The 25,407-nt window shown below is 47.2% G+C and overlaps 1 protein-coding gene across 1 annotated transcript in view; it reads left to right on the top strand.

The window, feature by feature from the left end:
- Positions 1-25,407, top strand: part of XPNPEP2 (X-prolyl aminopeptidase 2) — a 44,002-nt gene that overhangs the window by 3,031 nt on the left and 15,564 nt on the right. The window contains exons 3-13 of the mRNA XM_051968136.1: positions 1,242-1,352; positions 3,333-3,396; positions 4,489-4,593; positions 5,066-5,152; positions 10,439-10,585; positions 15,366-15,467; positions 18,187-18,268; positions 19,881-20,076; positions 20,827-20,916; positions 21,324-21,433; positions 23,040-23,117. Of these exons, the coding sequence (XP_051824096.1) occupies positions 1,242-1,352; positions 3,333-3,396; positions 4,489-4,593; positions 5,066-5,152; positions 10,439-10,585; positions 15,366-15,467; positions 18,187-18,268; positions 19,881-20,076; positions 20,827-20,916; positions 21,324-21,433; positions 23,040-23,117 (1,172 nt within the window). The remainder of the gene's footprint in view (positions 1-1,241; positions 1,353-3,332; positions 3,397-4,488; positions 4,594-5,065; positions 5,153-10,438; positions 10,586-15,365; positions 15,468-18,186; positions 18,269-19,880; positions 20,077-20,826; positions 20,917-21,323; positions 21,434-23,039; positions 23,118-25,407) is intronic.

Genomic DNA, 25,407 nt, shown 5'->3' with positions numbered 1-25,407 from the left:
AGGGAAGGGGAAGAGACAAAGGGAAGGAGAAAGAGAGAGACAGAGAGAGAAAGAGACAGAGACAAAGAGAGACAGAAACAGAAGCAGGGAAGGAGGGAAGAAAGGAGAGAGAAAGGGGGAAGGGACAAGGGGAAGGAGAGGAAGAGGGAGAGAAAGAGAGGGAGAGATGGAGGGAAGAAAGAAGGGAAGGGGAAAGAGACAAAGGAAAGGAGAAAGAGAGAGAGACAATTGGGGAAGGAGGGAGGGAGGAAGGGGGGAAGGGACAAAGGGAAGGAGATGGAGAAGGAGGAGGGAGAGAAGAAGATAAAGGAGGGAGGGGAAAAGAGGAGGAGAGAGAGAGATGGCAAAGGATAAAGAGCTAAAGGATAGGAGGGAAAGAGAGACAAGAAGACAGAGGGAGACTGGGAGAGAAGAAAAATAGGGAAAGAAGGAAGGAGAGAGAAAAATGGAAGGAAGCCTAGAGTTGAAAGGAAAGAGATGAAAACTGGCAGAGGAAGAGTAAGGGGAAGAATCCCTCAGTGACTGCAAGGTCTCGAGGAGCTCCACGGGCACCAGACTGGGGCTGAGGTCTGCCATGTGGCCCCCGCCCAGCCCAACCCCCCCCCAGTGCCTCTCCTGTTTCTAAGTGCCCAGCAGCAGCGGGCACAGAGAAAGCTCTTGATAAACACTCATTTGTTTGAACATCATCAGTTGTCTGGGGATTAGGGTCAGCAGAGGAGGGGAGGGGAGGAGCGTTCTCGTTATAGAGATTGGAAAATTAATGGAGTCTTTCCCAAGCCGACCCCAGGCATCCGGGCCATGGGCCAGTGTCCAGATGTTCAGACTACTCTCTCCTCCCACCTCCCCCCAAAGAGCATCTGTATGGGCTCTTTTCCCTCCATAGATAATCCAGGATAAGGCCCTGGGAGAGGACTCGATTAGGGGGCATAATATGGCCGATAACCCGGTGAAGGCCGCCGAGAGGGAGGGCCAGGCTGGCAGGATGAGGGGCCAGTAGCACAAACTGGTTCCAGGGAGGGAGGTTGGGGAGGAGAGGGCCGTCAACATTAGCAAAGGCTGTACAGAGGTCAGGGAGGATGAGGACATACTCGGGCCTTCCCAGGGCCTTTTTCTGTAGCCAGCCGTCCCCCGCCCCAGCCCAAGGTTGGAGGCCCATGGATCCATGTTAGGGCCCAAGCTCTAGCTCACCCAAAACACTGTTTCCATCTCTCTCCCTGGACCGTGGGGGGTGGGGGTGTCAGTATCTTCCAGTCACGGCCGTCAACACCACGGTCCGGCTCAAGAACCTTCGGCAGCAGATGGCGACTAAGCTTCTCGATGCCTACATCATCCCCGACACGGACGCCCACATGGTGAGTGGCCGCCCCTCTCCCCGTCCAACGTTTGTCCCCGAGAGAAGACTCGAGAGGGTGAGGGAGGTCATGGAAGGCAGGCCACGGGGGCACGGGTTTGTTGACTGAACCCCAAGGAGGCTAGAAAGACCTTCATGAATGAATGAAGCATTCATTGAGCGTTTGCTATGTGCAAAGCACTATGTTAAGTCCTAGACGTACAAATAGAAAAGCCGGGTCGTCCCCGTTCTCAAGAAGCCCGTGCCCCAACGAGAGAGAGAGAACCCTCGTCACCATTTTCAGCTGCTGCCCGCCTGAGGTCTTTCACTGTTAAGCCTTGTCCCCGTGAACACTTTGCATGCTTTTGAGAGGTTTCCTTGTACAAAAGCCGAGCTTTAAGTGGTTTTTTATTATTATTACTTCATTTTACATTTCCTAAACAATATTTTTACATAATAAATCTGAATTCGTATGTTTAAAAAAAAAAGAAAAGAAATTTTCAGCTGCAAGAGAGAAGGAAAATGGGGCAGCTAGGTGGCACTATAGTGGATAGAGCAGCAGCCCTGAAGTCAGGAAGATCTGAGTTCAAATTTACTCTCAGACACTTAATACTTCTTAACTGTGTGATCTGGGGCAAGTCACTTAACCCCAATTGCCTCTGGGAAAAAAAAAAGAAAGAAAAGAGAAGGAAAGGGCCCCCTGATATTTCGGGTGCAGCAGCAAAGCAGATGGTAAGGGCTCTGTACTAATGGCATTTCCACTGACAAAATCTTAGCAGTTTCTAATGCTGAGCCATCTGACACGGCCAAGACCTTTGGTCACAAAAATATTCTTTCCTGGGTCTTTGAGTCATCTTCCTAAAGCTCAGGTCTGAACCTATCACCCCCTTACTTACTAAACTTCAGTGGCTCCCTATTACTTCCAGGATCGAATATATAATCCGGTTTTGCATTCAAAAACTCTCCATCATCCGGCCCCTTCGTACTTTTCAGTCTTCTAGCTATGCTGCTCTTCTTGTCCCGTCCTCTGACTCTGTGCCTTTGTTCTGGCTGAATGTTCTCACTCCTCCCTTTTACTTTTCCGTTCCCCTGGTTTCCTTCTAGTCTCAGCTTCTGTAAGAAGCCTTTCCCAGTCCCTCTCCCTAAAATTACCTTCCATCCACAGTTTGTGCATCCATCCGTGGTGCTTGCTGTGATCTCTTCCATTAGATGTGGCCTCCTTGAGATCTTGCGTTGTGTTTTTGCCTTTCTTTGTATTCCCAGTGCTTAATAAAGCAAAACAGCAAGGGTTTATGGGTGAAGATGCTGAGGATGATGACTTTCTCTGCCAGACTGGTAGACAGGTCAAATAGAGACAGGGAAATTGGGGACAAATGGGGAATTGAGAGTAGTTTCAGCTCTAGGTCAACCAACAAGCATTTATTAAGTGCTTGCTGTATACTGCACACTGTGCTGGGTACTGAAGATATAAAGAAAAGTAGAAAATAGCCCCTGTCCTCAAGGAGCTTCCATTCTAATGGAGAAGACTTCATGGCCATCAAAGAGAGGGGAAGGGTCAGATGGGTATGGGAGAAATAGCCTCCTGGAAAAGATGGGATTGGAGGGGAAGTCTGAAGGAAACGAGATAATTTGGAGAGGTTAAGGAAAGAGTATTCTGAGGTCCTAGGGGCAGCCAGTGTGATGGCCAGGAAATGAGAGAGGGAGACTGTCCCTATCTTCAGGTTGATAGTGAGGATTATTAGACATCTTACAGATGTGGAAACTGAGGCTCAGACAGATGAACTACCCTCCCCAGGACTACCCAGCTAAAAAGTCATCAGAGCCGAGACTTGAATTCAGATCTCCTGGTACCTAGTCTTAACAAGCCTTCTGCAGCACCACACCGAGGAAAGCTTCATGGAGGAGGCTGTGATGGGAGGCTAGATTTGGGTAGAGAAGAAGGGAGAGCAAAGGGTGACTCAGGAGGTGGAAAATACATGAAAGTGTCCGGTTGCTTTTTCAGAGTGAGTATATTGCCAAACACGATGAGAGACGCTGGTGGATCTCCGGCTTCAGTGGCTCTGCAGGTGACGGCCTTCATCCTCGCCTCCCCCAGAATCCTTCCTGGCTAGTGGGCCACATGTCTCGGGCCAGCGTCCAGGCCCTCGAGCCCCTGACGCCCCTGGCTCGGCCTTGTCCGGGGTCATACGTAGCATCAGGGATAGGATTTAAAGCGAGATTCTCTGCCTTTAGAGCTCACGTGCATTCCACTGTATATTCTGCCTCCTACAGATAATGCAGCTCTGATTATCCCGTACTAAATGCTATTTTAAACATAAATCATTCACTTGGTACATTGAGGAAATGCAAGCCTCTTCAGGGCTAACATGGGCCACCAGGTCCTTACCTGGATCATCAGGAAATTTTCCAGAGGCTAGACATGGGAATGGGATGAGAGGCTACAATTCCTCCCCACAGCTCATGGCCCTCTTCTGGCCTGCTCTGTGTGGTCTGACCCCAACTCCCTTGCCAGGCTCCGGCCACCACCTCCAAGGTCCTGTCCTTCACCCCTCTCTCTCTTAGGCCCGGACTCCTGACCCATGATTCCACTGGTCTGCCATGTCCCCACTTCCCTGTCCTCTCCCCAGCTCTTTTGGTTCCTGGTGAAATATTCCTAATATGAACTCTGCTGACTGCAGGACCTTACACACAGTAGACAATGAAGTGATGTGTTTAGTGGACTGAATCGTATTATGCGCCGGGTGCTATGGGTCCATGGAGACGAGCAGGGCCTGTCACCCGCCCTCATGACGTCCACAAACTAGAAAGGGGCAAAGACGTAAATAGAATGGCAGTTAAAACCAGGTAGGGCCATGAGTACTCTCAGGGAGGGACCACCATGGCTTGGGAAGAAGGTTGGCGCTCCCAGATGATTGCCCACAAAGTAAGAAGAGAGGCTTTCTGTCAAGATCCTAAGTTATCATTTGGTGAAAACCCTGGCACCTTGAGCCTCAGTTTCTTCATCTGAAAAATGAGATGGTTAGACCAGATAGTCTTTGAAGTCTCTTTCCCTCCCTGGGACTCAGTTTCCCCATCTATAAAATAAATGGGTTGGATTCAGTGGTCTTTGAGGACCCTTTCAGCTCTAGACATGATTTTTGCCTTCCCCTCTGCTCCAGGAAATGCAGTGGTGTCCAAGGGGAAGGCAGCTCTGTGGACCGACAGCCGCTATTGGATTCAGGCTGAACGGCAGATGGACTGCAACTGGGAGCTGCATAAGCAAGGTATGGAGAAGACGTGGGAGGGGCCCCCAAAGGCGGAGATTTTCAAGCCAAACCCCCATGGCCTGATGTACTCAAGGAATGACATCCACATGTCCCTTCTGACTGGGTGTTCCAGTACTGGTATGCGGAGAACCAGGAGACCTTTGAACCTTTGGGTGGCAAGGCTCTACAGGTTATTTCCAAGAAGCTCGGGGTGTTTGGAAGAGGCCCTAAACTTCGGGATCGACCCCAAGAAAACTAGCACTCCTCGCTCTTTCCCAAGAGAGTATAAGTTGCTTGAGGGTAGAGACTGCCTCACTTTGCCTTTGCAGATCCAGCACCCGCCAAGAGCTTAGAACACATTAAGAGAGGCTTGTTGAATAACAGAATCCTGGGCTAGAAAGACCTCGAGGTCCAGGAAGGAGGGGGGTGGATGGCCTGCATAGCAATCACGCTTATCTAAAGGGTGTTTGTTTCCCATTGGGTTTGACAGTTGGCACTTTACCCATGGCAACATGGATCCTGGCAGAGGTTCCAGCTGGAGGCCAAATTGGCTTTGACCCCTTCCTCTTCTCCATAGGTACGTACTTAGCTTTGCTCCGGGCAGTGATGGCAGCAGGGGACATTCCAAGATACAAGATCCCAATTAGCAATGACCGGGAATATCTAGGGTGATCTGGGTTACAGTTCACAAAGTGGGTGGGATGCTGGGGCTTCTAAGCTCTCAGATCCTTGAGGAACACAGACGTCCCATCGTAGATCTACCCGGAAAAACAATGGAGAACACCAGGTCCTCCAATGCGTCTTTTGCGTCGACTATTGAAAAAGACCGGAGCAACGAAACAAAATATATCTGTCCCAGGGGAACAAAATGTCCTTTACAGGCTTCCACCAAGCTATCTCCCCTGCCTATATCAACATCATGCAAGAGAACCTTCCAGTCCTTACTATCAGGTAAAAAGGCCCTTTAGTAAAGTCCATTCCCAGATGTGAGGTCCTCTGGGTACCAGCACCCTCCTTCCTCCTTTGGTGTAACTATCGTATATATTTATTATTTATGCAATTAGACTATAAGCTCCTTGAGGGCAGAGTTGGCTTTTCACTTTTGTCTTTCCACTCCGCACCACCTAGCACAGTGTCTGGCACATAGTAGGTGCTTGTGCTAAGGAAGCCCCAGGAAACCAAAGTATTTTACATACATTACCTCATTTGAGCCTCATAACTTCCCTATGAGGTAGGTACCATTATTATTCCTGTTTTACAGATGACTAATAACTATAAAGTGCTTAGTACAGTGCCTGGCACATAGTAAGTGCTATATAAATATTAGCTAGTAGTAGTAGTACTCAGAGAGGTTAAACAACAGGCCCATGGCTACACAGACAGTAAAATGTCAGAGACCAGATTCAAAGTTTTACTTTTTACAGTTACTAAGTATCCTAAGAAGTATCAAAACACAGTTCTTCCTGATTCCAGGCTGGGAATCCTAACATCATGTAGCCTTTCAAGTAGGTGACGCCCACCAGCTGGAATGTATGAAGCTAATCAGAGACGCTAGGGATGGGCTGACGTGAAATTCTGATAGCCATTTGAAGCACTGGTCCCAGATCCCTGAAGTGGATCCCAATCCCATGTAACCTTCCCAATTTGGAATCCTCAGTTTCCAACACTGGTGTTTTTAGAGAATTTTTCAAGTGTAGAACTCCCTCAAATTGGACCATTTGCAGGTGATTTGATCTTAGAAAATCATTTCAGTCAACTGGAAACCCCATATTGAGATTGCCCTTTATCTCTTTTTAGGTAGATAAAATGGGGAGGTCTGCATATTTAGCTCCATAAATTTACCTAAATTCCCCCTTCCCTCTTCAGCCAAATAGAGGACAGCAAAGGAGGGGGTTTTCTTTATTTCCATCTTTTTGAAAAAAAAAAAGAGATGGGTTTAGTGAGTTGGATGTATGGCCCCCTTCCCAAAACTCATCACTCCTATGACCAATCTATTTGGGATACAGTTAGATCTTGATTTCTGGAGAGAATCTCACCTTCACTAGAGGTACTACCATACAAGGAGGACAGTTAGTTTGAGTTTGAGCAGAAGATTAAGGGAGCCCCAGCATGTCTAGACAAATAGGTGTTCTGTAGATAATGTGAGAAGGCACAATGCCCGCTGCCATGTTGTGTGGGCAGAGTACAGTAGACTCTTTCCTTTTAGAAGCTCTGGGTGTGACTTTGAAAAGGCAGACTGGCTAAAGTGATTGGTGGCCACTTTCTGTTGGCCAGAGAGTTAAGTTTTTATTGAAAAATCGCAAGTATTAAGGGTACTAAAGTACAGACTCATGTTGTGCAGACTTCTATGTTATCAGTTCTTTCTCAGGAGGTAGAGAGTACCTTCTCTCGTAGGTCCTTTGTAATTGATTCGTATTTATAATACTCAGAATAATTTGGTCATTCACAGCTACTCGGAATTAATGATGCTATTAACTACCTCCAACGTTCCCTTGGTTCTGCTCATTTTACTTTTCATTATTTGCATGTTGTCCTAAAACCAAACACCTCGTTATTTCTTCCGGCACGGTGGTATTCCGTCACAACCACATACCGCAACTCGTTAAACCATTGTCCAATTGATGAGTGGCCCCTCAATTTCCAGTTCTTTTAAGAGAAATGATTGTTTCCCTCTGGTATTAATAACTCATTAAGGTTTTTTCCCTCTTCCTCATCCAGAAATCAACCAGTATGGGAAATCTTTCTCAAGGGTTTGCCCAGGCCAAGATCTAATCAGAAATCGATATCTCTTTGATCAAGATTTGGGTGATCCAAGTCACATATCCCCAAGACCCTCATTGGGCATTCTCTCATTGATTGTTGTTGGGTTTTCTTTTCTTTTTTTTGGCTGAGGCAGTTGAGGGTTAAGTGATTTGCCCAGGATCACACAGCTAGGAAGTGTTAAGTGTCTGAGAGCAGATTTGAACTCAGGTCCTCCTGATTTCAGGCCTGGTGCTCTATCCATTGTGCCACCTAGCTACCCCATCTCATTAACTGTTAACCCATCAGACTTGCCACCCTCAGGAACAACTGTTCTTTCAAGGTCATATAAACTCTAAGGCTATCGCCTTGCTGGGTCTTTGGCATTCAAAAGTGTCACTTACTTCTTTTTATTAATAAACATATTAGCCTTACTAATAAAATGATTAAATTACCCAGAAACTCTCTCTTTCAAACTTTTAATTTTCCAAATAATAGCTTTTAATTTTTCCAAATACATGCAAAGGTAGTTTACAACATTCATCTTTGCAAGATCTTGTGTTCCAATTTTTCTCCCCTTCTTACCCCCTCCTCCCTCCCTTAGCCAAAATGGGCTAAACATGCAATTCTAAACGTATTTCCATATTTGTCATGGTGCACAAGAAAAATCAGATCAGAAGGGAAAAGAGAAAACACGAGAGAGAAAAATAAACAAATAAACAGTAACAACAAAAAGGTGAAAATCCTCTGCTTCCATCCACATTCATTCTCCACAGTTCTCGCTCAGGATGCAATAGCATTTTCCATCCCAAGTCTATTGGAATTCTCTAACTTTTTATGCGTCACACTTCGCTACCACAAAGTGTTTTATAATTACTTTCTACTTTGTCTTGGCAGATATACTCCCAGGTGTTTTAGTCATTCGATGGTTATCTTAAATAAGGAACCGATTACTATCTTTTGTAAGCCCTGAAGTCAGGAGGACCTGAGTTCAAATCTGACCTCAGACACTTAACACTTCTTAGTTGTGTGACCCTGAGCAAGTCACTTAACCCCAATTGCCTCAGTAAAAAAAGAAAGAAAGAAAGAAATAGAAGTGGCTGTTTTGATTTCATAGTTTTCTCCTGAATTGGAACCCAGATCTTCTTTATCACCATAGTAGCCATCCATGGCTACCTAGTCAAGTTCTTTCTCTTCTGCTTACTAATTTTTTTTAGTGACTTATTTATTGGCTGTTAACTATGTTAAGAGTCCAGCTGTGCTTCCTGGGTGTGGGGGATAATGCCTCAGGCTTCAGGTTTTTCAGGCTGTTGTTTTCCTAGTTCTACCTGGGAGCCTTTGACCTCTTGGTTCTTCTAAGTGCAGGTGCTGCCTCTGCTCCTGGGGCTCACGCCTTGATCTCTAAGTGACCTCAGGCACTCTTCTCCATCCCTGAGCCACAGCAAAGTCTCCAGCACTGCTGCACTGCCAATGCTCTTACTCTCTGTGGTCCCTCAGTGGCTGCAAGCACCAGCTCGCCACCTCTGACCCAGAACCAAAATCAAATACTCTGCTCTCCCGGGAGCACCCACAGCCAGCAGGGCCGTGCCCCATCTGCCACCACACTCACAGCACATGCTCACTCCTCTTGGCCACAGCCAAAGCCTGGGACTGTGTCTGGTCGGTCACCTGGGCCCCACGTCTAGCGTCAGTGGAGGAACTCCCCCAACACACGCAAATCTTCCCCTGATCAGCTGCCCAGCCCTCACACTCCCCAGGGGGCAGCCGTACAGCTATCCGCGGGACTTAACTGTTTGCTGATTCAGCCCTCAGTGTATCTTTACTTCAGTCAGACCAAACCACCAATTGGAAGATCGGGTCTTTCTTAATATTCTCCGAAGTTGTCTTAGACTGACTGCTTTACCCCCAATTTTTAATTATTTCTGCCACACTAAAGTTCACTTTAAAGCACTTTAAAATTGTTTTTTTTTTGGGGGGGAGGAGTGAATTTGGGATACTCAAGTAAGTTTTTGCCTAAAAGCCATCTTCCCAGAATCCTCTCCTGAATCCCTTTAGCAGTCTGGGAAAGCCTATAGATCCCTTCTCAGTAGGGGTTTTTAAGCACATAGAATACATAGAATTACAAAGTTAACCAGTTGTGGTAAAAATGCAATTATAATGAATATTTTTTCTTAAAGTTCACAGATCTGAGCTAAAAAAAAAACTTATATAGATATATAATTTTTTGGAAAACAGTAAAAAAAAAAAAAAAAAGCTTAGTTGCCAACGAAGGAGCTGAATGGTCCCTGGCCTTTGATTTCGAAAAAAAGTTCAGAATCCCTTTTTACCATCTCTATCCCCCCACACAAACTTTTATATCTTGTATTGTCCATTAGAATGTAAACTTCTTGATGGAGGAAGGGGCTTATCTTGCTTGTTTGTATTTTTCCCCTCAGCATTTAGCCTGGAATATAGTAAGTGCTTAATAATTGCTCTAACCTTATTTATCTACCCATATCTCTGTATCTATCTTGCGTGAGAATGATCTAGCTGGGGCAGCTAGATGGAGCAGTAGATATAGCACCAGCCCTGAAGTCAGAAAGACCTGAGTTCAAATCTGACCTCAGAGATATATATATATATAGAGAGAGAGAGAGAACATTAAGTGCTTTACAGAAGCATCTGATTCCTCTTCTGCCATCGACTATGGGTAGTTTCTGTCTCTGCCATTAGTCCCCTTGTTTGCCATAGGAATTTACAAGGTAGATAAATTAGGGGGGAGAGGGAAAGAAGAATATCTTTCCTTTGGGAACTCCTGGGTCTGAGTTCTGGTGCTGTCTTTGGCCTTCCCCATGGGATCAGTTCCATTCCCTCTATAAACCCATTTCTTCATCTGTAAAATGGGTACACTATAATAATGCCCAATGGCCAGATTCTTGGGGTTGCTAGAGGATCCCACTGGATAATGTATGTCAACCTGTTTTCTAACCTATAAAGCTAATTGTTGTAAAAGATGATTTTATGGTTCTTCACTAGCTTCATTCTTTTCTCTAAGTCCAGCTCTAGGCATAAGGGAGCCTGGGCAGGGAAAGGAATGGAAAGAAGGGCACCAGACAGGACATAACATCCTCCTTTCTCTCCTCAGACACATGGAAGAGTTTTGAACTTCACCTTCAAGGTTCCAACAGAAGCCTGGTGCCCATCAGAGACAATCTTGTAGACCAGGTTTGGGGGATGGAGAGGCCTCCTCTTCCCAGTCAGCCAATTTACTACCTCCAGGAGAATTTCACAGGTATTCTTAGTTCTCGTTCTCTCTCTCTCTCTCTCTCTCTCTCTCTCTCTCTCTCTCTCTCTCTCTCTCTCTCCCCCGACTCCATCCGCTGCACCATCTAGCTGCCCCTTGTCCTTCTTTCTTAAAAGAGGGCCATACCATCTATAAAAGGCATTAAATCACGGTGAAAATAGCTGAGGAAATATCACGGAGAGAGTGGAAGCTCAGAAAGAGTAATCGTTGAAATGCTTATTGAACTGAAGGTTAATCCTTGTGTCAGAGGCTCCCTGTTTCTCACCCACAGAGGGCATGGGTCATCTCGAGATTCTCTCATTTCTTTCTGGTTCATCTGACCCTATTTTGCCCTTACCCCCAGTGACCCTTAAGTGAGCTGGTGTTTCCCCCTGAAAGGTGGCCATCAGCTCCCTTACAAGCACTCAGGCTAACAAGACACCAAACAGAAAACTTGCTACTTGTATAAGAAAGAACAGAGAATCGAGTAATACCTGAATCCAGAGAGAGTCAAGAGAGACGCTCCTCTGTTCCTGGTGGTGCTTCCCTTTTCAGGTCCTACACAGTCCCTATGACTCACAGGATTTTTCTGAACAGGGCACGGCTGTAGGGAGAGGTTAGGGCTGACTTCTCTGCCAGCTACAGAGTCTTTATGGTACTTCCTCCAGTCCTAGGTCCGTGTGGCTCAAGCTCATGGTTATGTCTTCCTATCTCTCTCCTCTTAGTTTGGCTTCCAGGCTCCAGTCCTGACTGAGCCAGAGTCTCTCCTCTCAGGGCTCCCTTTCTCCACAGCCAGTTGTCCTCTCATGAAATCTTCCTTTGATCACTCTGACCTCCCCAGTCTCATGCAGCACAGGCTGAAACGGAAGGCCGTTTGAATCTGGGGCAAAGCCCCATCTCAGCCTGTGTTGCCCCTGGGGGGGGGGGTATGTGCCCGCTGCACTGAGAGCCATTCTGTGATCCGAGTCATCCTTTTAAGGGAGAAAACCCGTGGCCTAATTGTCTCACGTCACTGGCAAAGAAAGAGCAATGCTCTGGTTGCCCACAGTGAGTATTTACTCTGAGTTATTCTCCTAGCCACGGAGACAGGCTGGCACCAAATCATCCAAATTCCCCCGCCTTTCCCGGGCAAACCGGTGGAGGTAAGAGTCTCGGCCTGGGCTTGGGGTGACCAGGGTCAGGGCTCCATCTAGGGCCCTGGCTCCGGGGTCAGCCTGTGACTGGGAAATGGCCCCATGGGAGTAATTTTTACCATGTCATGCCCTTTAACTCCTCTAAGTGATGACACTAAGCAGGAACGGGGCCAGGCTCCCAGTTATAAATGTGTCCCAGCCTGCACTAGGGCTCTAACTGACTCACCAAGGGAGTGCCATCCCAGCAGGCTCCTCGGATAATCTTGGGCCTGCTTGGATGTGAGGAATATCACAAGTCTCCTGAGTAGGTGAGAGTCAAAGAAGGGGGTGGGGACAGATTTCAAAATACCAGGTGTGATATAACAAGTTCACACCTTCCAGCTTTTGATCTGTTAGAAATTGGATTCCGCAACTCGAAAACTTCTTCTTTCTGCATCTTAAAATAGTTTTCCAGAGAAAGCCTGCCAGGCAGCAGCTGACAAAGCGGAAGTGAACCCCAGTGTCTGCGGAATCTGGAGCTAGCCGGGCAAGGGCTTCCTTCATCTCCCTCCTGGGGGGGGCTGAGCCGGATGGAGTCAGGGCTTGCGAACCGACTGCAAAGGGGAGAGGGATACAGAGGGGGAAGCCTTTGGGGCCGCCTTAGGGAAGAACTCCGGGAGAAGGAAGCCCAGGGTAGGGCGGCCACTTGGGGTTTTCTAATAGAGCTAACTTGGGGATGAACCAAAGTTAGGAAGAGGGAATCCTCTGCAGGGTTAAAAGAAAAGGAAGTTATACATAGGGAAGCTACCTGGGATAGATAGCTTGATATATAGTTATATAAACAGACAGAATCGAAAGAAAGAAGAGAAAAGAGATAACTAGCTAGACAAAATACAGTAGAAAGATAGGCAGGGTAGATGGGCAGAATGCAAAGGGAGACACAATAGAGAGATAGATAAATACAATAGACAGACAGGATAGTGAAGTAGAATAGAAAAACAGAATAGATAGGGTAGAATAGAAAATAGATAACTAGATAGACAAAATAGGGCAGAAAGATAGGCAGGATAGATCGAACAGATAGAGAAATAGAACTGACAGAATAGAAAGATAGAATAGAAAATAGATAACGAGATAGACAAAATAGACTAGAAAGATAGACAGGATAGACAATAGAAAATGGACAAAAAGAGAAATCGAATTGATAGAATAAAAAGAATAAACAGAATAGATAGGGTAGAATAGAAAATAGATAACTAGATAGACAAAATAGGGCAGAAAGATAGGCAGGATAGATCGAACAGATAGAGAAATAGAACTGACAGAATAGAGAGAAGAGAGAGAATAGAAAATAGATAACAAGATAGAAAAAATAGAGTAGAAAGATAAGATAGACAGAATACAGACAGAATAGACAAATAAATAGATAGGGTAGAATAGAAAGTAGATAACTAGATAGACAAAATAGAGTAGAAAGAGAATAGACAGAATAGAAAGAGAGAGAATAGAAAATAACTAGATAGACAAAATAGAGTAGAAAGATAGGAGAGACAAACAGAATACACGGATAGAATAGAAAACAGAAAAAAGAGATAAATAAAATACAAAGACAGAATAGATAGAATACAATAGAAAATAGACAAAATAGAGTAGAAAGATATACAGAATTGATAGATAAATAGAACAGACAGAATAGAAAGAGGTAGAATGGAAAATAGACAATTAGATAGACAAAAGAGAGTAGAAAGACAGGACAGATAGAATACAAAGACAGAATAGATAGATGAATAGAATAGTAAGAATAGAGAAACATAATAGGATAGAATAGAAAATAGATAACTAGATAGACAAATGAAAAAGACAAAGTAGAAAGACAGAATAGAAAAATGGAATGCATAGATAGATGAACAGATATATAGACAGACAGAATAGAGAAACAGGTAGACAGGTAAAGTGAGGAATACTGATTAAGAACTCACAATGTGACAGGCACTATACTAAGCCATTCATTTTGATTACATTCACTTCCTCTAACCATTTCTGTTTTGAGTCTCACTTTTGAATAGTTTTAATAGCGAATACAGATCACATAGAGAATTATCCGGGACGCTGCCACAGGGTAGGGTAACTACCGAGGCAGTTGGGGTTAAGTGACTTGCCCAGGGTCACACAGCTAGGAAGTGTTAAGTGGGACTTGCTCCAAAATACACAGCCAGGATGTGTCAGAGGCAGATTTGAATGCAGTTCTCCTTTCTCCAGGCCCGCTCTCCGTTCCCCGCAAAGCGCTAACTGTCTCGGTCTACTGGAGAGCTCTCTCACAAGGGAGCTCCCCGCATACCGAGCTCACGGGTGCAGCCCAGATATAGACTCCCGGGAATACAGGAATAATACTGTGATTTACTTCATCTGCTGTGGAGAATTCCCGGGGTGAGAATTCCCTCCACCAACATAAACCACAAGGACATGGGTATAAATAAATATGCCACAGAACCCAAGAAGGTACAGATTTGTTGGCTTCGGAGTCAGTCCCGCCCCTGACTGTGTGACTGTGGGCAAGTCCCTTAACCTGTCAGGCCTGATACTCTGTTCTGCATCAGTGGAGGGAGTTTCCATAACAGGAGATCCACTTACTGTTTCAAATCCCAAGCCCAGATCAAAAATACAAATTCTATTGGATGTGTGGGTGTTCATATTTGCCTAGAGAAATCCTAGAGATTGGGAACCTTTATGCTTGGTGCTTTATGACTGCGACTCTCCACTACCACCTAGTGACAATATGCATGTATAGCAGGGCCAGTTATTAAAGGGGGAAAATTTGGCCTTCAGTATCGCCGACATAAAACTGTCACAATTAATACAGAGCTCTGCAAAGCTGTTATTGGGTTATCGGGACATTCAATAAACATTAAGGATTTTTAAAGTCCTGTCTTAGTTCTTGGGGAGATACCAAGTTTCTCTAAAAGATGGTGTGGGGGAGCATCGGCCCTGAAGTCAGGAGGATCTGACTTCAAATCCAGTCTCAGATACTTACCACTTCCTAGCTGTGTGACCCTGGGCAAGTCACTTAACCCCAACTGCCTCGGCCAAAAAAAGATTTTTTAAGATGGGGGAAAAATAAATAAAAGATGGGGGGTGTAGGGGGCCAGGAAGGATTCAAAAAGAAGGTGGCATTTGGATAGGGCTTTACCAGTTGGGAATTCAGTAGAGGAAGAATGGAAAGGAGAGAATTCCAGGGATAGGGAACAGCATCCCCAAAACCAGAGTCAGGAGATCACAGGCCATATTTTGAAGACAGAGAGGAGTCCAGTTTGACTGCTATGTAGATTGGAGAGAAGGAATTACAAATCTGGAAAAGGCTGAGGTCAGATTCTGGAAGACCTTGGAGGCTGGGCTATTTGATATGTGTTCAGAAGACAACAGGGAGCCATGGAAGATTTTTGAGCAGGGGAGTGACATCAGCAGCTCTATGCTTCTACTTGAACATTTCAGTGATCTCAATGGGGGTACTTCCTCCAGTGGTACAGACAGACCATCACTCATCCCTGCCCCGTCACCCTATGTGAGTCTTGTCCATGGATCTTCGGTAGAGAATCGAGCCGGTGTACTGGAAGCCTAATCGGGAGATCTGGGTGTGGGTCAGTGAGCCCTTATGTATTCTTCGCATTCTCCGATTTCAGGGAGCACATGGCAGGATAAAGTCACAGGAATTCGAAACCAGATGCAAAAGCATGCTAAAGCCCCGACAGCCGTCCTTCTCTCTGCACTGGATGAGACCGCTTGTAAGTACAGGGCTGACACTGAGGGGGACTCAGGGGGAACGTCACACTGGGGGCGAAGAGTTTGAAAAGCACCCTTAGTTGAGGAAGGGGCACGGGACATCATATCATAGTGAGAAGAGACAAAGACACAGCAAAAGATTACTACCGGGGGTGGCTGCTTTTAGGGTGGCAGGTAGTGGGGCACACCAAAAGACTACAAAGGGAGGACAGTGCCTTCTAAATCCCATGCACTTGAACTGATGCTAAGTGAAATGAGCAGAACCAGGAGATCATTATATACCTCAACAACGATACTGTATGAGGATGTATTCTGATGGAAATGGATCTCTTCGATAAAGAGAGCTAATTCAGTTTCCATTGATCAAGGGTGGACAGAAGCAGCTCCACCCAAAGAAAGAACACTGGGAAATGAATAGAAACTGCTTGCATGTTTGTTTTTCTTCCCGGGGTATTTCTACCTTCTGAATCCCATTTTCCCTGTGCAACAAGAGAACTGCTCGGTTCTGCACACATATACTGTATCTAGGATATACTGTAACCTATTTAACATGTAAAGGACTGCTTGCCATCTGGGGGAGGGGAAAAGTCGGAACAGAAGTGAGTGCAAGGGATAATGCTGTAAAAAATTACCCTGGCATGGGTTCTGTCGATAAGAAGTTTTTTTTTTTTAAATCCCATGCACTGAGGCAAAAGCCCAGTTGACCTGCCCCGTTCCCCTTTTCAAAATGCATTTGGCTTGGGCCACTCTGACTTTTCCCAAAAATATCCTATCCTCCCACACACAGAGCCACAGCTTCTCTCTAAATGTCAACGACTTCTCAATTTGTCATCATGGATAGAATGACTAGGAAGGGGAAGGGGACTATGGCACCATGAAGCCATTCTCGCAGGAAGTCCCCCGGCACGGAGGAGCTAAAAAAGCCCCAAAGGAAGGAAACCAGGAGGACTTCCCAGGCCGCGGCCATGACCACCCCCCAGATCTGTAGCCGAACACCTTTCCTGTCTAAGTCACGGGATGATTGGAAACAAAAGTCTCTCCACTGGCTAGATCGTAGATCAGACTTTGCCAGTTTGTAAAATTAAGATTTTGTCTGCAAAACTAGCTCGTTTCCTTTAAAAGCCTCTGGTCTCTGGCCTTCCTCTATAGCCTAGTCCCTTCTCTGACTCCCCAGCAAGAGAATCTACTCCAACACGCGCTCTGGCCCCATTAGGTAACGCCAAATCGACCCCTCCCCTGCCATCGTGACACCCAGTCACCCGGTCCTAGTCCTGATCACAGTCTAGTCGGAGGACCATAAATGTTGAGATGGAAGAGAAGCAGCCTTCTCATTTTACAGACCCACCGCGGAGCTTAAAAGTCTAGAGCTAGAAGAGACTTTGGCCTCTGGGGTCTCCCTTTGTCTTACAGATGAGGAAACTGAGTCCCAAGAAGGATCAATAGCTTGCTCAGGGTCAGAGGAAGAAACTGAGGTACAGAAAGGCTCCTAGATCTAGAACTGAAAGGGACCTCTGAGGTGATGAAGTTCAATAACTTTATTTTACTGAGGAGGAAATTGAGGCACAAAATGGTTATCCATTCGATGATTTCTAGTCTATGCCCATTTTCTAATATCCAGTCTAATAATACCTGGGATACCCAACATGAACCCTTCCTCCATTGCCCAATCTTTATAAGATGAAGACCACTCCTCATCCTGTGATACCAATCTATGCCCTCTACAGCCTTGGGTCCATTCTATAATACCTACTCTAGGGAACCTAAAGGATCCAATCTGGTGCCCTCTGACATCCGACCTAGATTCTCTGTATTCCACAAAGTCAAGGTATCCATCCAAGCCTCCTCTAGAATATTCTGTCCTCTACCCCAGTCTAGCACCCTCCCATAGTACCTAGTCCGAACTCCTCTAGACTATTCAGTCCTACTTGTTCTACGTCGCCCGGTCCAAACACTACGTGCAAATGAGACGATATGTGCAAAGCACTTTGCAAATCTTGTCGTTATTCAGTCATTTGGTCATGTCTGACTCCTCGTGATTCCGTAGACCATACTGTCCATGGAGTTCTCTTGGCGAGGATACCGGGTGATTCGCCGTTTCCTTCTCCGGTGGATTAAGACAAACAAAAGGGAAGCGACTACCCAGGATCCTAGAGCTAAAAAGTATCTGAGGGCAGATTTGAATTCAGGCGTTCCTGACTCCTGGCCCATCGCTCTATTCCCCGAGCCACCTTGAAGTGCTATAAAATACTAGCTCTAGAAAACATTCATCAGCATCATCATAATTGTTGCTGTTCAGTCATTTTTCAGTTACGATAGACTCTTGGTGAGTCCATTTGGGATTTTCTTGGCTAAGATACTAGAGCGGTCTGCCATTGCCTTCTCCAGCTCATTTTACAGATGAGGAAACTGAGACAAACGAGGTCAAGTGACTTGTCCAGAGTCACACAGCTAGTAAAAGTCTGAGACCATATTTGAACTCACAAAGAAAAGTCTAGAGTCAGAAAGACTTTTCTGACTCTAGACCTGGTACTCTATCCACCGCAGCGTCACCTAGCTATCCGATAATAATGATTTATCTTGTTGGTAAAGACAGATATCACAAAGGGGATGGAGGAATTAGAGATCATTGTTTAGGGAGCAAAGCCAACAGTGGGGTTAAGAAACGACCAAAGCCGGCACCTTTACAATGTAACAAGATCACTCTCGATTTTTTTCCCCTAGGGCTCTTCAATCTTCGAAGCAATGATATTCCCTACAACCCCTTCTTCTACTCCTACACTCTCCTGACCAACTCCTCCATCAGGTACCATTTTCTTCCTATTCTTTGTCAAGGTCTGCCCTGAATTAAAGGATGGCCACTCTGTACTCGCTTTGACCTTTAGCACTGGCGTGCCTTGGGACGCCATCCACTAGATGCCCCTTTGTTTAACTCTGACCTGGCTCTACTATCTCATCGAGCCATGTGTTTTCCATCGCTCACAGGGCATAACGTTCTGTTTCTCTCATTCATCCAAGGCTGTGTCCCTAGTGTCCCCGAGCAATTCCTCTGAACAATTCCTTAGAGACCAACTGGTCCGACGCCCTTATTTATAGGCAAGGCCTAAAGAAGGGAAACGGCTGGCCAAAGATCACACAAGTATTAAGTGTCCAAGGCAACAGTCAACCTCAGGTCTTCGAACTAGACTCCAGAGTCGATGCTCTTTGGGCTGTACGTGCTGCCTCTACTCAATAGAACCATAGATCTAGAGACAGAAGGGACCTCAGGGGCCGTCTGGCCCAACCATGTCCCATGAAGACATGAGACAGAAAAGGAAACCGAGACCCGAGCAAGTTAAGTAGCCTGCCTAAGTTCATGTACTTAAGCATCTGAAGCAGGATTCGAACCAAGTCAGTAGGCTCCTTTATACCACATTCCCACCCTGATAAGACAGAAAAGAGTTCTAGAGTCAAAGGTCAGAGTCTTGGCTCTATCATTACTTCCTACATGACCTTGGGCTCTCGCTGGACCTCAATTACTTCTACAAAATGTGGGGGTTGGGCCAGATGACCTCTGACATCCCTACCAGCTCTAGGGCAACGATCCCGAGTCCTTGTGGTCTCGTGTTTGCCATTCCCTGGCTCCACTCCATGGGCTTGTTGAGGGATGGTGGGTGGGATCTAGATTTGATGTCAGGAAAACTTTCTTAACAATGAGTGCTAGCGAGATAACTGGATAAATATGTATGTATGTATGTATATATATATATATATATATATATATTATATATATATATATATTTATTGCATTTAACATATATTTTAACATATTTAACATGGATTGAAGTACCTGCCAGCTAGGGGAGGGGGTGGGGGGAAGGAGGGGAAAATTTGGAACAGAAGGTTTTGCAAGGATCAATGGTGAAAAATTACCCACGCATAAGTTTTGTAATTAAAAAGCGATAATAAAAAAAATAAACAAACAAAACCACAACAAAACAGAGTGCTATTTCAAAGTGGAATAGGCTCTCTGGAGGCAGTGAGCTGCCCCTGTGTTTGACAAGTGTGTCGTGGGAATTCCCATTCAGATACAGGTTGGATTACAATTCCTCTCAGGTCCCTTCTAATTCCGAGACGGTGATTCTGAGATTCTGGTGCATTTCTGGGAGAACTAAAGGCCCAGTCGCCAGACTTTTTCCTGCCTCTACCTCCCCAGCAAGCGTGTCTTGGAAACCTAGAGCCACCCACCAGAGCATTCCCTTCTCAAGGGATGAAAATCTGGGTGAGGTTCAGACTCTACCGGTCAGACAGACAGACCTGGCCTCCTCTTGTCACAAGTCGCCACGTAGCCCAACCCCACGAGGGACTTTTTCTCAGCCGGGATCAGGGAGAACAGCCCCAGCCGGAGCCCTCCTGATCTCTACCCCCATCACTGGCAGGCTATTTGTGAACGCGAGCCGGCTGGGTGACGACGTCCGACGGTACCTGAGCTCGGACTGCACGGGACCGATGTGTGTGCAAATTGAAGACTACGATCGAATCCAAGAAAACGTCACGGAGTATGTCAAGGGCGATGTGCGGGTCTGGCTTGGCACTGAATATACCACCTACGGGCTCTATGGGGTCATACCCAAGGTGAGGATACCAGATGCTTTTGGTCCAGTTCCCAGGTCCATTACTCCAACTCACCTTGCCTCTGTCCCTGGTGCTGAAGCCATCACGCCTTGAGCAGGTCCCCAGATTAGGAAAGCAACTAGAAATTTCCCTGGGCTTGAAATTAGGCAAAGTTGGGTTCCATTTGGGTTTTGGCCCTTTGTCGCTGCGTAACGCTGGATCGGCCCCTTAAGGTCGTTCCATAGATTGTATTTTACAGATAAAGATTTGAGACCAAGCTTAAGTGACTTGCCCGGGGTCATACAGCTGGGACGTGTCTGAGAGAAAATTTAAAATCAGATCTTCCCGATTCCAGGTCCAGTGCTCTATCCACTGTGCCACCTGGCTACCTTGATTCTATTAATTAGGCGCAAGAAAGGGAAGGTAAATCCCTACTACTGAGGAATTCACAGAGCTAGAAAGCAAATACATATACGTGAAAAGGTTTGGGAATATGTACGGGGTTGGGGATGGGTACCAAGTGGGATGAGGTGGAGGAGAGACGTGATCCCAGTTTGAGGGGTCAATCAGGGAAGGTTTCTAGGAGGCAGTGTTTTTGACCTGGGTCTGGGAGGAGGAGCACGTGGGGAGGCGCTGAGCCGAGGGCAAGGTGCAGAAGGGGAGGGGGGGTCCCCAGATCACCCTTTGCCTTTGGCCGGGCAAGGTGTCACTGGCTCGGGGGTGTCGCCCGAGACCCTTTCCTCTCTTTACCGCCCTCTGTTCCCTGGGCAGGAGAAGCTCGTGGAGGACTCCTACTCTCCGGTGATGGTGGCCAAATCGGTGAAGAACGAGAAGGAGCAGAAGCTGCTCAGGGCTGCACACGTGAGTGTTAGCGTGCGGTCCGCACAGAGGGGAGGCCCTGGGTGGATGCCTTGGAGAGATCCACCAAGGAAAGGTCTTTGTTCGAAGGGATGTCTCCCTGGGGAGAGGGAGGGACACTGGAAGAAATTCAGTTGACGTAACCAACCCACGCTGAATAAGATTTGGTTCCTGAAAAGAAAAGGAAGACCAGACTTTCTAGCCTCTAGCCAGAACCGGAGCCCAATAGTCCCCGGGCCTCCCGGTTGGCTCCCGTCCATCGATTTGGGTCTCGCCACCGAGATGTTTGGAACTTGAGTTTTCAGGGTGCGCCTCCGTGTTTCCCAAGCCCTTCCTCGCCCAAGGGCTCGTGGCTGGGTCCCTCCCGCCGTGGTCCCAGCCCTGCAGCCGGTTAGCCTCTCCCCCTCCAGGTGCGGGATGCCGTGGCTGTCATCAGGTACCTGGTGTGGCTGGAGAAGAACGTGCCCCGCGGCAGCGTGAATGAATTCTCAGGGGCAGAACAGGTGGACAAGTTCAGGGGGTAAGTCCGCGCCCCTTCTTCCTATCTCATCCCCTTCCACTTGCCCCCATCTGGGCCCGGGTTCCTTAGGTGTCCCCAGGCTTCCCAGAGTCGCAGTGACACCTGGTGGCTGCTTTGGGAAATGGTGGTGAAGTGGTCCACCTTTCCGTAGCTCCGGGTCACCTGGGCCTGTTCAGCACATTTAGCATCGCCTCTAGGCGGTGGGACAGGGGATGAGCCTCCTGTAGTGGGGACACACCTGCCTAGATCCAGGCCCACCTAAGGCTAGAGACCAGGTGGAAGTGGGGGAGGGCTGGGAAGGAGAAAAAGATGGAGCCCTCATTTGGCTAATACCTGCCTTAAGAATTTAGGTGGGGGCAGCTATGTGGTGCAGTGGATAGAGCACCAGCTCTGAAGTCAGGAGGACCCGAGTTCATTTCCTGGCTGTGTGACCCTGGGCAAGTCACTTAACCCCAACTACCTCCGCAAAAAAATAAATAAATAAAGTGGCATCTCTATACAGAGCCCAGGGCGAGGGAGAGAGAAGGGGATACTACAGGTGTAGACTAAACCTGGACTCGGCCCTCGAGGCTCCAAGTCCAGAAGGGTTATTTAACATTGATACAGCTAGCCTCCATATGGAGGGCTTTAGAAGTAGCCTCTACATGCCTCCCTTATACAGCTAGCCTCCATAACTCCTCCATAGCTGCATAGCGAGGAACAAACCAAGTGCTGCACGAAGCCCAAGGCGGGAGGTTGGTACCAAGTAGGGGACTGGATTGGAGCCGGGCGGGAGACACTAGAAAAGAGCCAGGATCGAGAGCTGGGAAGGCTCACGGTGTGTTAGGAGATGGAAGAAGGGGGAGTAAAGAGAGCCCAGGGAGCAATCCAGTTTGATGGAAGGGAATGGTATGAGATAAGGTCGTGGAAAGGTCTGGTGTTGTCAGATCACAGAAGGCCTTGAATGCAGACAATAGGGAGCCCCTGAAGACTGTGGGTGGCATGGCGTGATCGGATCTTCATTTACCACAAGCCACGCTGGCCATCCTAAGGAGGAAGGGTGGAAGTGGAGAGACAGTGGAGGCCGGACGACCTCTTAGGAGGCCGTTTGGAGCGTTCTCTCTGGTGTCGGCAGTGGGGATAGTGAGGAAAGGCTTGTTTCGGGAGGGTGAAGAGAGGATGGAAGGGAGGAAGGGCTGTGTAGAGCATAGGACAGTGGAGCAGAAAAGTTCCACCAAGTCGTCTAATCAATCCCCCTCAAGAGGGAAAAAAGCCTCCCGAGGGCAGGGATCGTTTTATTTTTGTAGGCACAGAGTAGGCATCTACTGACTGCTTGTAGATGGAGTAGTGATTTTCTAAGCAGGGAAACCGAGTCTCAGAAATGATTAAACAATTAGCCCAAAGCCAGGTAGGCAGCCAGCTGGGATTTCTAGGTTTCTGATTTGAAATCCAGGCCTTTTTTCCCTCTCCGAGCTGTTTGGGAAGGGTCCTCGAAATATGATCTGGCCCCAGAGAGCAGCTCACGTGAGCCCTCATTATGGCCCCTCGGGCTTCCTGATCCGGGCACCCCTCTACCCCCAGCTCTCCCAGGCAAGCCCCAAACCCATTCTCTTCTTATTCCATCCAGAGAAGAAGCGTTCTCAGCAGGACCCAGTTTTGAAACCATCTCAGCCAGCGGCCTGAACGCTGCGTTGGCCCACTACAGGTAGGCCGGCGGAATGACTCGGGAGGCCCATTTACGGGTTAGAATTCGGGGGCCTCGAGCGCCGTGGGCTGTGAGGACCTTGAGGAGCCTCTCAGTGGGGAGAGGCCGGGAGGCCGGGCAGCTCGGGCTGGACCTGGGTGAGAAGCCCAGCACAGAGCGGCCGGGGGAATGGGAAACGGCTCCCAAGCCATGGACGATTTTTTTTTCTGTTGTTTATGCCGTTTGAATAACCTGTGGGAACGCGGGCGTGGAAAGCGGCCACAAAAGCTTCCCGTTAGTCGAACGAGATCAGATCCAAGGGGGTGGGCAAAACAGATGTTTGGCACCTTCCAGACCAAACATCTGGAGGCCGGGCCGAATTCTTTGGCGAGGTCGACCGGATGACTCGTAACGTCACATAAACACAGCCAGGGAATCTCAGCGACTGAGAATCTTCGAGCTGGAAGCCGGACCTCACACACGAGCTGCTCTAGTGCTTCCATTACACAGATTGGGAAACCGTGACTCAAAGTGGGTCAGTGCTCTGCCCACAGTCACGTAACCGGTAATCGGGAAGCAGAGGACCTGGTTCTGCTGCTTCTTACTGGTGTGACCTTGGACAACCCCACCCCCACCCCAGTTTCCCATAAAATAAGAAATGGATAACATGATCTTTAAGGTCCTTCTCAGAGCTGGTATTTTCTGTTCTAATCTCTAAAGTTCTCTCCAAATTCTAACATTCTGGATGCTAAAATCCCCTCCCCGGCCCCCAGTGCTGGCACTCTATGTTCTCTGTTCTAGGAATCCTCTGCATTCTGAGATTCTCTGTTCTAGTCCCTCCCAGCTTGGATTCTGTTGGAAGGGCCCTGCCAGTTGTGAATTTCTGTTCTCAGAAACCACCAGCACTAAATCTCTGGCCCCGTGCTAAGTGGCTGAGCTGGTCCCGACTCCCAATTCCTTGCCGTCAACCCTGTGCCCGTGACCTAGTTGGGGAAGGTGGAGGAAGGGGATCCTCCCTCTGCAGAGACATCTCCTAGCTCATGCCAGCCTCGGGAGATGGTCTACCTGAGTTATTAGGGCAGAAACACACACACACACCTTCAGCCAATCTGGTGATGAGTCTCCCTTCCCTTAGCCAGGCTAGTCCAGAGATCAGGGGGTGGGGGGGTTCCTGCCACCCACAGTCTGTCACCAAGCCCAGGAACTGCAACTTGGCAGGACTTGTGCTGAGCCATAGGGAGGCGTTGGTTGGAGTCTCCCCACGAACCCTCCAAGGCCTGGCCTGGAGTTGTGTCAAGCAAATCTCTTTCTTGCCACCAGACGAGCTTCCCATTGTGGAGGAGGTTTTTGGATGCCTCCTGACCTTTGCCCCCAGTCAGGTCAGCTCTGAATAAAGTGACGATGTAGATCAGATTTATCTCTGGAGATCCTTACACACACACACACACACACACACACACATATGCTCCACAGCCCTCCACTTCAACCTTTGATCTTGGAGCGGGGCGGCATTCCAAGTCTTGGGTTCTAGTCCCAGTTTTGCTATTGACCCTGCCTAACATTGGCCAAGTCACGTTCCTGCTGGGAAAAAAAAATGATGAGGTTGGACTAGGTTACCAGTAAGTTCTTTTCCAGACCTCACACCCACTCTAGATACGTAACTTTGGACAAGCTGTGCCCCCGACCACACTTCAATTCATCATTTATTTATTTAACATTCTTTTCTTATATTTTGAGTGCTCAATTCTCTCCCTCCTTCCATCCTCTCCCCCATCCACCGAAAAGGAAAGAAATATATTAATTACATATGTGAAATCATGCAAAACATTCCCACGTTAACCATATGTTTAAAAAGCAAAAAATAAAAATAAAGAGCAAATTACACTTCAATTTGCACTCCGAATTCATCAGTTTTCTCTCTGGAGGTAGAAGGTGTTTTTCATCACGAGTCCTTTAGAATTGTCTTCAATCATCATACCGATCCGAGTCGCCAAGTCTTTCACAGTTATTCATCGTTACAACATTGCTGTTCCCGTGCACGATGATTTCCTGGTTCTTCTCACTTCACTTGCATCAGTTCATATAGGTCCTGTCATTTTTTGTTTTTTTGGAAAACACTCTCTTCATCATTCCTTATAGTGCACTAGTATTCCATCACAATCATATACCACAACTTGTTCAGCCATTCCCCAATTGATGAACATCCTCTTCATTTCTACTTCTTTGCCATCATCAAAAGAGCTGCTATAGATATTTTTGTGCACATAAGTAGTTTTGTATCTCTTTGGGATACAGTTCTAATCACTGTATT

This window comes from Antechinus flavipes, chromosome X (genome assembly GCF_016432865.1).
Source record: "Antechinus flavipes isolate AdamAnt ecotype Samford, QLD, Australia chromosome X, AdamAnt_v2, whole genome shotgun sequence".
NCBI classification, from domain to species: Eukaryota; Metazoa; Chordata; class Mammalia; order Dasyuromorphia; family Dasyuridae; genus Antechinus; species Antechinus flavipes.
This window is presented reverse-complemented; position numbering and strand designations above follow the sequence as displayed.